The sequence below is a fragment of the Cygnus atratus genome, chromosome 1 (assembly GCF_013377495.2).
Source record: "Cygnus atratus isolate AKBS03 ecotype Queensland, Australia chromosome 1, CAtr_DNAZoo_HiC_assembly, whole genome shotgun sequence".
Classification (NCBI taxonomy): Eukaryota; Metazoa; Chordata; class Aves; order Anseriformes; family Anatidae; genus Cygnus; species Cygnus atratus.
In genome coordinates this window covers 152,575,091-152,589,512 of record NC_066362.1, presented here as the reverse complement: position 1 = coordinate 152,589,512, position 14,422 = coordinate 152,575,091, and the positions used below count along the sequence as shown (strand labels likewise).

General features: G+C 46.6%; 2 protein-coding genes across 2 annotated transcripts in view; one reads left to right on the top strand and one right to left on the bottom strand.

The window, feature by feature from the left end:
- Positions 1 to 5,757, top strand: part of UBAC2 (UBA domain containing 2) — a 104,306-nt gene extending 98,549 nt beyond the window's left edge. Inside the window, exons 8-9 of the mRNA XM_035557021.2 lie at positions 1,242 to 1,364; positions 4,720 to 5,757. Coding sequence (XP_035412914.1) covers positions 1,242 to 1,364; positions 4,720 to 4,827 — 231 coding nt within the window. The 3' untranslated portion in view covers positions 4,828 to 5,757. The remainder of the gene's footprint in view (positions 1 to 1,241; positions 1,365 to 4,719) is intronic.
- A 6,700-nt stretch (positions 5,758 to 12,457) lies between these two features.
- On the bottom strand, positions 12,458 to 13,516 carry LOC118253049 (G-protein coupled receptor 183-like). The gene has a single exon (XM_035557023.1). It carries the CDS (start codon positions 13,514 to 13,516, stop codon positions 12,458 to 12,460), a length of 1,059 nt encoding a protein of 352 aa, XP_035412916.1.
- Between the last annotated feature and the right edge of the window lie 906 nt (positions 13,517 to 14,422).

The following is a 14,422-nucleotide window of genomic DNA, read 5'->3' as shown; positions in this document are numbered from 1 at the left end:
GAAGAAAGCAAAGGAAAGGGCAGGAACCCTAAATATGATATTTTTTTTTTTGTCTGGGATCAGGTTTTGCTGCTGCTGATGATGATGATCTGATCGAGCAGAGAGCATTTAATGCTCTAGGAGTACATAAAGGCAGGAAGAGCCCTCGCTGAGAGAAGAAAAGAAAAAAACTCTTTTAAGAGGAAGGTCTTCTGAGAAACGACAGTACAGAACTAAAATAGAGCAGCTAGAGGAAGGAAGTCCATGTCCTATATATACAGAAAGGGAGGGGGATCTTCTCCATAGTAACAGAGGGAGCCGGTGAGGAGTGAAAGGACAACACCAGCTGCACCGTAGAGAACAGAGAGAGATGGGGTTTGATGCTCTTCCCTACTCGCAGGTTCTGGTGTGATAGGAAATGCCTTCAAAGATATTTGTTTAAGCTCACAGAGTGAAGATGGAATATTCCTGGACATTGATAAGGCTTGTACTTCGTGTTCTAAACATCTGACCATTACAGGGCTTTAAGCTTGGCTGCTAAAAGAAAGTTTCGGTTCTGTGATTTACGCCCTACTTACGTTACTGCTGTGCATTTATGTTATCACCGTGTAGTTACAAAATGTTTTGACGCTGGAATACAGCCAAATTCTGCAGTGGTGTTTGATACACTGAAGTTAGGGAAGACTGAGAGTCTCTAACAGTAGTATTGATGTCACAGAAGTGATCACTGGCATGGAAAGTCGATCACAGGTAGCCTGCGAGTTGGGCTTGTGATCAGCAGCATGTGATCTGAGTTTCCTGATGTGGTTTTGTGGATGCGATGAAATGCATTTTTGCTTTCCCCCTACTTCTTTCTTTCACTCCTTTCTCCATGCAAAGCACTCGCAGGACCCTCTGTTGCATCTCTTGCCAGGCAAATCCCTCTTGGCAAAGAGAGCAGGGTCTTTGGCCTCAGAAACCCATTGCTGTAGTAAACCAAATTGTTCACAATGGATGTGAAACATGAATTATTAGCAAGAAATCAGACAATCCTTTCCTCCTTTTATTAGCACTCTTCCTGAGTTTACAGTGACTACTTCCAGTAGATAGTAAAGCAGTAACCAGCCCAGTGTTGACTTCACAAAAGACTACAGCAGCCCTTGTTGTTTGAAATAAGCATTTTATGCAAATGTTTGCCTTTTGAATTACATGAGGCGTATGATCTTTTTGTTTAAAAGTATCTACTTCTTTGCAAAGAGACTGATGGCAGTGTCTGGTTTCAGGGTGGGATGATTAACTGGAATAGACTGTTTCCTCCTTTACGTCATAGACAGAATGCGAATTATCAAGATCATCGTCCATCTGATCAAGACACACCTCCACCTACCGAGGTTTCTGAAGAGCAGGTAAATTTTTTGTATTATTATTATTTTATTAAAAATCGGTCAGGGATCACCTCTGATTTTTTAATGTCTGTTGACACAATTTCTTAATCACCATCTACAGCAGCACAAGCTAGAATATAAGGTAACAGTCGCAATACAGGGACTTGTCATTACCTTTCAAACTAGAGTTGCAAATCAACTTTGGAATTTCTGCTTTTATGTGCAACTTTCCATCTTTTGTATCTAAAGATTAGACAGCTTCACTAGTGGGAAGTATTCAAATCTGACAAAATACATATTCCAAAAAAAAAGGAAGAATGAACAACAAATGGATTTCACCATTTTCCCTGTAGGCATACAGCTTTTCCTTCACTGAGGTCTCCAGCTTAATTTTCCAATTCAATCATGTAGCTGTTTGGAAATAAAAAAGGTTATGCCACCTGTGGACTGCAGCACACGCTTGGTGTAAAACTTTGATGTTTCCGTACACGATATGGTTGACAGATTTCACGTACTCCACAGAGTTCTGTGTGTGTTCTGCCTAGTGTAGATTTAGACTTTTGTCAATAGGTTTGGTTTGGTGCGTGGTTTGGATTGGCTTGGTTTTGTTTTCTCAGAAGAGAGGATGGTTTACCAGGAAATTGAAGAACTGAATATTAGGCTTGTTTCTCTGCTCAGGATTTATTGTGTGTGATCAAGTTCTCCAGTTTTTAGCCCATCTGCGGTTAACAACATTGGCCTTTTTATAGTCTAACATCTCTGCTGTTCTTGAACAAGAATAGGTTTCAAGAGTGAGTTTGTCTTTCCCTTTTTCCCTTTTTAAGGAGATCAACACTTGCTAGTGCCATGCTGTTATTTCCAGTTAATTTAGAATGACATTGTTCCAAAGAGAAATCGTTACAATGATCTAATTCTAGTTTTGATTCAATGTTAGATTGTGTTCAAAGTTAACTTCATTGGTGACTACATCAGAAGAGGAGGGGGGAAAAAAAAAAAAAGAACCAGCCAACACAAAAAAAAAAAAGGAAAGGAAAAAAAACACCAAAGAACACCTTCTGAGACCAGCCAAAACTTAGTTTTGGCCAGTGTGAAAGCCAGTGCCAGGAATCAAGTGGACCAAAAAATTTTCCTGCTGATTTTTTTTTTTGATTGACAAATTCTGTATGTATAAAATGTTATTGTTGGGCTTGAACTCACGACGTAGTTATTAGTCTAACTTGTGCTGGCTTCTGACCCAAAAACTGACCCAGGCTCAGATTTATGAAAGCACTTCAATATACACTTGCATTTTCTAATGCATCAAAGTTAGAGAGATCACCTGGCTGCTGTCATTCGAAACGCTGTGTCCTGCAAGGCAAAAAGAAATCCAGGCACCTTTGATTTCTCAGGACTGCTCTAATAACAACCTAAATTAATTGTCTCAGAGTGGCAGAAGTGCAAGGTTTGTGTCTGTTCCTCAGATTCAAATTTGCAAGCGTTAGCAACACTTTTGGTACAAAAAATCTCTGCTTGTCTTGTGGGTTTTTTAGTACCTTAAATTACCGTTACCAGTATACAGCTCAGCTTCCTGGAGCTGGATTCAGTTCCTGTGATTAAAATATACTCAGACAAAAACAGCTTTTTGTTGTTAAAATTTATTCCTCGTTGTGCTCGCTGGATATTTCTGTAAATGGGAACATTGCAACTCCATCCACCACTTATTGAAAGTTAAAGTTAGAATTCATGGCCACTACCATTTTTTTTTTCTTTCTGAAATGTATTTCTGTGGTTAGCTTTTATTTCCATCGCTTGGCCTCTTTCTCATAAAGACCATTGTCTTAGGTGAAAAATCTGAAATAGGACACGTTAGAAAGGTAGCGGTTCTGAAATCCAGTTTGATATTGCAGAGAAGTCGGAAGTAACAGCTTGTTTCTCTCTCTACAAGAAGGTGAGAAACTGACGCTGGGTATTAAAGGGGAGAAGGGGGAAATGCACAAAACAGGCACCATGTTTGATATTCTGACAGCCAAGGTAACAGTTTTCAAACATTTCCTGGCAACTATTTCTCAACAAGCCACCAAAGCAGAAGAGATTAAAAATACTGAATGTTCTGGGGGTGTCTTAGGGGAAGGGAAGGTTACCTTCAGCTGCACCTTTCCTCTAAATGGCATTTGAAGTGCTGGGTGCACGTTGCTGGTGTGCCCCAGGAAGACTCCTCCCGAGACACGAAGGGCCTCGGCCACGCTCCCGCTCCCTCCGTGCAAGCCCGCCCGCGGAGGAGCAGCTCACAGCCCGCAGCTTCCACTTTCGGGAGCTGTGGTGTCTGCTCGCAGGCCAGTGCGATAACAGGGCAGGAGGGAGAATGCTTCGTGCTGCCAGCGGCCGTGGTTAGTTCTGCATGCTGCACCCCCGGCCTTTTTTTCCCCTCTGTGGGTGATTAAATATAAAAGTGAATTAGTTCCATTGTCACTTTCAGTTATACCTAATGGAGAATTGTAGATTTTTAACGCAGTTTAAATTGAAATATAACCCTAGATTAAATTTGATAATATGCACATTTTTTTCACATATAATAATTAGGGTGTCTGTTACAACACTATGAGAAAATGTTAGGTGTCCATTCATGGTATTGTAGAGAAGGATGATCAACTGGTTACTAATTACCCAAATCACTCTCTTAATATGTGCATTTCCAGGTAATACTTCCATCAGATGTCACTGACTTGCGCTGTTTTGAAAATATTTAGAATCCTTCCATGAATTTTACCAAACCAATTTAAGTATTGCATTGCCTCTGCTTTAGGGGTAGCTTTCAGGTTTATTGTAAAAACCACCTAGAGTGAATGTGTTGTTGGTTTTTATGCGCTGTTTTTTATGACCTTTGGAGAAGTAGGTTTTTTTTCAAGGAAAGTACAGCAAAGTATGTACAGACAGGTTTTCCCATCTGCTGGAAAATTCCACATTTTGGTCAGCATTGGGTTCTCGAGGGCCTGTTCATCTGCAGAGCAGTGAGCCCTGAGATCAGATTGCAGTTGTCATGTACGGTACCAAAATGCAAAATACAAGAAATGCCAGCCAGGCAACAAAGCTTCCTTTCTATTTCACTCCTCTCTCAAAACTAGACCAGCTAGGAAAATACATTTTTAGCAAAAGGTAGTTTTTTAATAAACTGTCATAAAGCAGTCGTCTCTTTCTCTGACAATATCTTCAAGCATGCTGTCCCAGATGTGTCTTTGTGGTGTTGCGTATCTGTGCTTGCTTATTCTTTAGGAATGTAAGCCTTTGAACAGACTGATTAGTGGAAAAAAGTGATCCCTGACACTGTTACATAGCTAATACACACGCAGTATGAACAAAACTCTGTTTTTTCAGTGGTTTCATGTTATTTCTTTTACAGGTCGCACGACTTATGGAAATGGGATTTTCCAGAGGAGATGCTCTGGAAGCTCTGAGGGCTTCAAATAATGACTTAAATGTAGCCACTAATTTTCTACTGCAGCACTGATGGTTTTCTGTGTGAAGGAACTCTACTTGTTGGGTTTGTACGTGTCTGAAAGAGGATCAAAGCCACCTGGTGGACAGACTCACGAAGGTCGTCCCTGCAAGCAGTGTCAGAAAGGAGAAACTGGCTCTGCGTGACTGGTGGTTGAAAGCAGTGTTAATGAATGATGTGAACTGTTCCCAAGCCTTCAAATCAATTGGTGGTTTCTGTTCTGGTTATCCTTTTCAAAATAACTTTAGTTTCTACTTATTACTGGATATCACCTAAATTTATTTTTAAAATGAAGTAAGTGTTTTTTTCTTGTAAATCATTGTTAGACATGTTGTCAGACTTAATGACTAGGAAAAGAAGCTCCAGCAACCACCACAACTAGATTTACTACCTGTCAAGAAAAATTGTATTTTCTTCATTTACTGGTCTAATTTCTCTAGCTTACATGTTATTTTACAGTACTTGTTTTTTGACTACAATAATAAGATGTTTGAAGATCACTTCGTTTTGAATTCAGTAAAGGGTTATGGGACTATTTGTCATTCTTCAGAAGGTTTTATTAATGCCTGTAATATTTTATTTCCTGAATTCCTTTTTGAATAAAAGTTGTCATTCAGCACATAATGCACAGATAGGATATGAGAACATTCATGTGCATATTGCAAGCTATGGTAAGTGACCACCGTAAATTTAAATTTTACAAACTGAGTAAATTGCTGTTCAGACACAGGGCATGAGGACACTCACTGGAAGCAATAAAAGTGAATTGAATGGTACGATAAGGTCAGAACTGAAATGATTTGAATGACTTCTACGTATAATTCAGACAAACTTCTGTAACGATGGATGTGTGCTCAGTCTCCTCTGTGCCGGTTTCATTTTTTTTGAGCTGGCTACATGCTATCTTAAAGGGAAAATATAAAAAGCTATCTTTTCTATATAGTTCTAGTTTTCTACTTTCAAAGACGTGGGCGACCCTGCATTTGCTGAATCCTCACTCTCTCGAGCAACTTACTGTTGATCACAGATGAGAATACTAATCTTAAGAGTGATTCAGAGCAACATGGGAGTTGACAGGACATTATGCCAAAGTAGTACAATACTGATTTTGAAGTTTAAATTCATAATTAAACGTACTTGACTAGACTCTCAGACGTGCTCGGTATGAGCAGCTTAGGAGTTTTAGGAGGTGGGCTGGAGAGAGGTGAACACCTCCATAAAACGAGGCGGGAGTGGTACTGGATTCTAAACTGCAACTCCGTGAAACCCATCTATCTGTGCATCTCAAGCATTTAATATGTGTTGGAGTATATGTACTTTTGTTTGTATATTGTGTGTATGTATGTCTATTTATGTATGCACAGGCACATTTAACACATGCATTTGTTTAGGAAAAAGATATAGGTCATCAGAAGCATAAGAAAGGCCACAGCAGTTGAAATGGGAATGAGGTGAAAGAATAGAGGACAGAGAAGAGTGTTCAGAAAATCCGAATTAACATGTGTGTGCCAAATACAGGTCTCTGCAGTCTTACTTGGCCTGGAAAATATAACGGGAAACTACAGGACAAGATTTATAGAGAGGGAGATACCTTTCTTATTTTTGTAATTGACTGATAAAACCGAAAAAAGTCCTTCAGGCATCCAAGTGCTTATACAGAAATGACATCAAATTTATTCATCTTTACATACATGACATTCTCCTGTAATTACGTCAAAGTCATTTACCTATGTTTCAGTATTTTCCAGTGGGGGAATTAAGAAGTTTTTTGGAGTTACTGTGTGTTTTCCAGGGCTTTAATCAACCTGCCTCAGGGCAGGGCTTGCTGCTGTGATCACATTTTTTAGGCAGGGTTTGTTTTTTTAAGTGAAAAATTTTGTTTTTGTGAAGCTGAGTGGCACTTTTTGTGTGTAGCCTAGGCACATTTCTCTACCCAGATAGCTAGAAACTAGATGCCTTAGGAAGGTCAAATGTAAGAATACCTTCTAAGAAACCTACAATAATTTGTATAGGGAAATCCATTAAATATTTTTAAACGAATACATGTTTTAATTTTGAAACATACAGATTCTTCCTCCACAAGTATTTTTTGTAAGTAGCAATAAAGGCCTCAGAAGTGAAATTTTGTCTGTAGGAAATTTAGGTCCATCTAGCCCCCAGGATAAGTTAAACAGGACACGTGTCCTTTCAGACATTGCATTTCTTCCTTGGAACTTTAAAATATGTAAAGAGGCATCCAGGACATGGTGGTGGATATTCTCCAAGTGTAAAGCCTTTCCTACCCTTACCTATGCAGAGGGTATCCACATGTCACGGTTGTGTGGAAAGCCCCTTGTTGCTGAGCAATTCACAAAACATGGTCAAACACGAGGAGTGAAATTCAGGTCTCGGTGATGTTGGTTGAAAACTCCCCTCGATATCTGTGAGAACAGTTTTTGCTCAAAATACTTCCAGGGTTGTGATTTCCAAAGAGAAAAAAAAAATTAGAAGTGGTAAAAGGAGGGGTCTCTGATGCAGCTGAGCAGAGTTCCTGTTTCATACAAGAATGTAGAAAAAGCTTCGTGCATTAGAGCTGGAGAAGAACTCGATTTCCACTTGATTGTGAAACTTTCGTGGACCATTTCTGTGAGCGTGAGGAGTGTGCTCCTTCCAGCTTACACAGTGCTGTGTCCAGCACAACTTTAAACATCTCATTCCTTTTTTATGTGTGACACAAACGTATGTATAGGCAGCGAGAGAATGCAAAACACTTTTCTATGGAGAGAATTTTAAGTCCATAGGAAATTCGGACTCATCTTAGTAAAGCCAAGATGTGGTGTTTTGAAGTAACAGCAGCTGCTTTTCTGCTTTCTCTGACAGGCTAGGAATGTTATCTTTTGAGACAACATCGGAATAATTTACTGGGGACTTTCCTAGATGGTTGTGATACTTTGAAATACACCCACAGAGAGCTTTGTATTTGTGGAAATCTGCCTGATAAGCTGCCAGGTTCTCAAGCCTTAACTTTTTGCTAAGATGCAGAATGATTGGGCTCTGCACCTAACACATTTTCCTGTCCCAAAACGAGTGTTAAAGATCACATACTACTTACATCATGAGTGAGTGGACCATTGGGGTTGGTCCATGTACCTCCCCGTCCTATCGATAGCACCTGCCCTTGCCCTTGTGAACGCGTGCTGAAGAGGTCTCGTTACTTTTGTCTGAAACTGAAAACCAAGCAAGCAAAATATACAGCAGGGTACTGGACATACGGCAAAAATTTTGGCTCTTCTGCATATGAGTATGAGTTTATGCATATATACGTGTGGGTGGGTGTATCTATGTATATGTATATATACAGAGAGTGAGAGATAACGTTTATTTACCACTTTGACTAATTTAACTGGAGCTAAGCGTTTGTTCAAGAAAATCAAAAGTCTGTGTGCAAGGTTTCCCAGCTCGTTCAACACGTACATTTGGAGTATGTATGCAGTTGCAAGGGCATCCAGATTTGAAAACACTCAGAACCACAACTGGGCTGTTGTAGGGGAACTGCATCTGTTTGAAGGTAAATAAATGCACAGTATTCATTTGAACTACTTCTTGCTTCGATACGAGTGTGTTTAATTTCTTGTATGTGTTCTTCCAGAAGAAAAGACCTAAATGAGGTTAGCTTTCTTTAACTGGGCAGCCACAGAAATAAGCACTTTATATGAATGAGTATAAATGCTATTTTACTAGGAGGGTCACATGAACACGCAAACGCTGTATGTGTTTGTATGCACACGTAGATGCCTATTTTATTATACATGTAAATGTGCTTATTCAAAGCATACAGTGTTTGGTTTAACTTTCAGTAGGATTACATTCCTCCCGTACTACAAAAGGATGCTTGGGCCGTAGGAAGTACACACAACTTTTCACTGAAATTCAAAGAGGTTCTGCGCTACCAAGAGCTTCCAGTGCCAAGTGCAGGACACGAAGCAGACGGTGGCGACCTGGAGAATGGGTGCAGCTGGTGGCAGTCTCCACAAGGTGGCCGTCCAGCCACTGGCGTTTGCAAAGGAGACTTTCCAAGAGGAAACTGGAAGTTAGCCAGGCTTGCGCATGTTTGCAGGAGGATGTAGCCAAGCCTGAACAGCAGCGTTGGAGAAAGCAGGAATATATCTGCTTCAAAAGTGGGTGAAGAATTTGGGGATCGTGGCTGAACTGAAAGCAGGATTTGGCCTTCTTTAACAGAGATAAGTAGAGACCGTAAATGGCATCTCAGATCAGCGAAGAAGAGGTGGAGCTGAGAGGAAGGAGAGAGCTCAGATAACATGAGCAGAGCGGCAATGAGTTTAGAAGCACAGAAAATGGAGTGCATAGGGGAGGAGGAAGAGACCTGCTGAGACAAGGGGCGGAGGGACATCACAGCACGCCAAGGTTGGTTCGGAAAGAATCCACAGAGATTCTGCATGAAAAATGCAAATACACGATATTGCGGCTAATCCTGTACCGAAAACCCACTCCTGTTTCTTTTCAGGGATGTCTGATAGGGGAGACCTTCCACTTTATTTGTTCACTTTTGCATGAGGTGCTGCAGATAACCAGGAAAGAAAACTGCAAGCGATCCCAGATGCTCGGTGGTGAAGCAAACCCTGGTGTCACCGCAGCAGGTGACGAGGCAGATGGTGGTGGCTTACAAAGCACGTCTGGTCGTGCTGACCCCAGTCCTGATGACCCCAGTCCGTGCGTGGCACCTCGCCCCCTGCAGGGAGACCTGCACCAGGAAGGGCACGGCTGCAGCACGCTGCCCTCCTGCCGAAACAGAAGGGAGAGAGGTGGATGGAGAGCTCGTGCCGACTGGAAGCGTGGAGCTGGGAACCACCACTAAGGGAAAAGGCAGCGCTCCACCTGGTAAATCCCCATCAGGAGGTACAGCTTTGCAGGCAGGCCTTCCCTACGTGCTTTCTGCACGCCGTTTAAGTGCCTGAGCTAATCGCCCTTTTGCAGAAATCGGGAGAAGACTGAAATGTGCTGCCTTAGAGGATTTTGACTCACAAGGGGTTTTGAACTGCAAGGGTCACAGCGCGGGTTTGCTAAGGGAATTTCATTTTGCATCACGTAGGTCTGTAATCTGCACGGCTGTACGCAGATACGCTAGTGCCATGTGACTGCAAAAAAAATAAATGTGCTCACTGCCTCGGGATAAAACCAGCGATTTTCCCATCTCTCTTCAGGTCAAAAGTGTGCAGCCTAGGCTGGATCGAGACGGCGCAAAAGTAACTCTCTGCTTGGAAAACCATCAGTGACGCTGATGAAGGCAGCACAGCTGCCTTAGCCTTTGCAGCCACCGTATTTAATATATTAAGCAGACTCTTGCATGGCTTGAGAAGAGCAGTGGCAGCTCCAGGTGACTTCAAAATATTAATATAGAAATATTAATCTTGCCAGCCCCGGATAAGGTCTCGGCTCTCCCTCTTTTGGTGAGCCCCAGCGTTGCAGAGGATGCGCTGCCGGGGCGCGGCCGTGGTGTCCCCGTCCCTGCAGAGACAACAGCTCCTTGTCTGCCAGCTGCGGTTGCCGCTCCCCAGATGTTATCTCACCCCTGCATGGGTGTCTGCTCGCGTTCCTCTGCAGGAATCCCACATCTGATGGCAGCAGCGCAGCGGTGATTTCAGATGCGTTTGCACCGAGGAGAATGTCAGGAAGGGAGCAACAGCAGCGGCGGTGCAGTTACCGATAGGAGCTGATAAGAGGAGGGATGAGAAATGTTCTCATTGAGGTCGCTCACAAGGCGGAGCGAGCCGCAGGAAACATGCACGGCTCCAGGGGCCAGCTGCCGTGCAATTGCATGATTGAAGCAAGCATTTTGCGAGTAGTTCAGCTCGGGCGATGAATGAAGTGTAGAGAATGTACGTTGCGCCCATTTCTCTTCAATGAACGTATGGTTTTAGTGAAATGCCCCATTTTCACACTCCTACACCAGCAGCTGGGGAACACGCACGGGCAGGCGAGCTGGTTCAGGCGACACGGGATCCCTAAAACAACTCTCCTTTCGGCAGGCTGCTCTGGCCTGCTCTGCACAAGCCCTTCCCTCCCCGTCCCTTGTGTGTCCTCCTGCTGTCCCCAGGTGGGTGTCCTCAAAAGTCCGTCCAGAGGAGCAAGGCCACTGCGCTCACACAGCACCACTCCTCGGTGACAGGGGACGATGTTAGGAGGTGACGGCCACCAGCTGCAGACGGGGAGGTTCAAGCACCACGAGTGTTTCCATCCGGAGGGGGTGCAGCACAAGAACCCATCACCTTGGTGCGGGAGCCTCCTCCTTGGAGGAGCTTGGTCCAAGCTGGACCAAGCCGTGGCCACTGACCTCATGCTAGTGGTGGTCCTGCTTCAAGCGGGCTGTTGGACTGGTGACCCTTGCCGGGCTCCTTTACACTGTTCAGACCATTGATATTCCTAAATTATTGCATGCCGGCTCTTCCTTGCCCATTGTGGCATGCCTTACAGGACACAGGCTCCCTTCAGGCCAGCACTGCAGTTCCACCTGCTTTGAGTAGGGCCCAGGCAACCTGGAAGGTCCTGCTGGAGACACTTTCCAACCTCAGTTACTTTATGCATCCCTCTCAGCCAGCCTGCGGGGTGCTGCAGGTACCCGTACCGGAGGTAAAGCCATCGTCATCCAAAAGCTGATTCATGTGCACTTGAACAGTAAAGGGCTGCACATGACTCTGTCGTTGACCTTCTAGCAACAAAGAAACATTATTACCTTCAAGAACGATTTAGATTAATCAAAAGTGCCAGTTCATGAAAGTTAAGCAAAATAAAGCCGGTTTTCCTCCTTTTCAAGTCTACGTGCGCATCTCCGTCCCTTCCAGCCTCCGGCACAAGGCAGGCGCCCCAGGCACCGTGATGTCTTGCACACGCAGGTTTCACTTGTGCCAGGCCTCGCAGCCCAGCCACTTCAGAGAGGATCCGAGGAGCTCCTGGCTCGTGACGACTTCTCCTTGCCGCAGGGGTGTCGACGGGAGCCAGACTCCATGGGCCTCCTCCGCTCACTCTGCAGATGGTCACACTTGAGCCGCCAGCAGCACTAGGACAAGCCTGGGTGCTGGCTCGCACCCCAGGCCCCCCGGTTCAAGAGAAGGCCCCGTGAGGCCACCTCCAGGCCCCTTTGCCCCACTCACATCAGGTAGCAGGGAGGACGGGGGTGAAGGTTTCCTGGAGAGCGCTGCGAGGGACCCTGCACCTCCTCCCCGGGGCCGCGGAGGGGAGCAGGCCCCTACCGGCTCACTGCCTGCCCCATGCAATGTGCAGGCTGGGGGACAGCAGCGAGCCCCTCAGGGCTTCTTCCTGAAGCACATCCACCACAAAGGGACGCAGAAAAGCAGGGACAGGCACATCACCCGCAGCCACCGGCCCCGCCGTGGGTGCGGGACACGTGTGGGAGGGTGGCTCTGGGAAACCCCCAGGGCCTCCACCAAGCCCTTGTGGGCGCTGCATGCTCTGGAGCTGAGGTGAGGACGGGCCCTTCTACTCCAGGACAGTGGCTTCAGGTGGTGTTGGTGGCCCCGTGCCCCACAGAGCAGAAGTATGGCCAGTGGGGCTCTGCCAGAGCGGGTCCTGCTGTGGGGCATGGTCCCTACGCTGCCGGCCGGAGAGAAAAGGAGGGGTTGTGCCACTAGACGGAGCTGGAGCCCTGGGGCTGGCTGTTGCTGTTGCTCTCGGAGGGGGTCTTGACAGTGGAGGAGGTGGCCATGGAGCCGCTGTTCCTGAAGATGCGGAGCAGCCTCCGCTTGTAGCCCCGGAAGGCGAAGAAGTAGATGATGGGGTCAATGCAGCAGTTGAGGTTCATGAAGGCCACGGTGACTTGCAGGGACATCTTGAAGGCTTGCTGCTCGCGGCAGGATGGCTGGTAGAGGATCTTCCTGACCATGAACTGGACAATGTTGAGATGGTAGGGGCTGAAGCAGAGCAGGACAGCCAGCAGCACCACCAGGATGACGGTGAAGGCCCGGCGGTGGTGCCCGTTCTTCACTGTCAGCGGGTTCTCCTTGGCGGTCTGGCAGAGCTTGAGGTTGATCTGCACGTAGCACACCAAGATGATGCCCACGGGCAGGAAGAAGCCGAGCACGCAGGCCGCCAGCAGCAGGTAGGGCAGCTTAGGGATCTCCTCGAAGTTGAAGTACTCCATGCACGTCAGCTTCTCCCCCATCCTCCGCGTCATGGGCCGCAGGAGCAGCGGCGCCGTCTGCAGGAACACCAAGAACCAGATGAGGACGCAGATGGCCCTGGCACGGCTCATCCTCCGGATCCTGCCGGGGTGCCTGGTGCGCACCACGGCAATGTAGCGGTCCACACTCACGCAGGTCATGAAGTAGATGCCCACGTAGGTGTTCATGTAGAAAATGAAGGCGGTGGCCCGGCAGAACCAGTCCCCAAAGGGCCAGTTAAACTCCAGGACGTAGTAGGCGATCCTGCCCGGCAGCGCCAGCGTGAAGAGGGCGTCAGACAGGGCCAGGTTGACCAGGTAGAGGTCGGTGGAGTTGAGCTTCTTCTTCCTGCGCTGGAAGGTGATGCAGAGGGCCAGGATGTTCCCGCAGGCGCCGAACACCAGCAGGGCGGTGTAGAAGAGGGAGAAGGTGACTTTGGCTGAGAAGTGGTGGTTGTGCACGTTGCAGCCGCTCTGGTTGACGGAGGTGAGGTTGGCAGGGGGGAACGCAGCCTCCACAGCAGCCATTTCCAGCCAGTTCCTCTCCCCTGGGATGAGAAGAGAGGTGAAAACTGCAGCCCGGCGACAGCGGGACCGGCACCCCCAGGGCTGGCCCTTACCAGGAAGCCAAGGGCCCGTCCCCTCCCGCTCCCTGCCGCCCCCCCGGCAGCGCTCAGCCCCAGTCATTTGGAAAAACGCATCTCTGGTGATTTCGGTGCGAGCGGCGAAACAAAGGCTGTGACTCATTGTCTTCTTTCTGCTTCTTGTCACCAGCTCCTCTTATTTTTATTTTATTTTTTTTTGCACATCCAAGCAATACCAGAAAGGATGTGGAGGGAGGGGGGAGGAGAGGGGGAGATATAATTGCGTGTCACACAAACAAGGTCCCAAACTCATCTCGTGGCAGTGGTATAATTTATTCATCACTGCGGGGGTAATGGGGACATTCAATGAAAAAATGCCCAGACAGAGGCGGGGCTGGGGCAGGAGGGGGTCTGGAGGGCAGAAACAAAAATAAAAAAAAATAAAGACAGGAAAAATCCCAGCTTTCCCTGTGCTGGTGATGCCTCCTGCCCCTTCAAAGAGGGAAGTGGGACGCATCCCACTACCAAATCTGTGTGCTCTGCTCCTCGATGTGCTTTGGGACGTGGGTTCTGTGCCTGCCCTGTCCCATCCAGCACCCTCCATCCCTCCCATCATCCCATCCACCCCCATCCCATCCATCCCCATCCCATCTATCCCATCCCATCCTCATCCTCATCCTGTCCATCCCCATCCCATCCATCCCATCCTGTCCATCCCTGTCCTGTCCATCCCCATCCTGTCCATCTGTCCATCCCTATCCATCCTGGGCAGCCACCCCTCACCGCACGCTGTGGCTGTGGGTTTGTGTCCCGCTGCTGTTCCCCGCTCTGCGGTCCCGCAGCCCCCGGC

Excerpts from the sequence above, each read along its gene's own strand:
- LOC118253049 (XM_035557023.1), bottom strand. The coding sequence starts at position 13,516 with ATGGCTGCTGTGGAGGCTGCGTTCCCCCCTGCCAACCTCACCTCCGTC.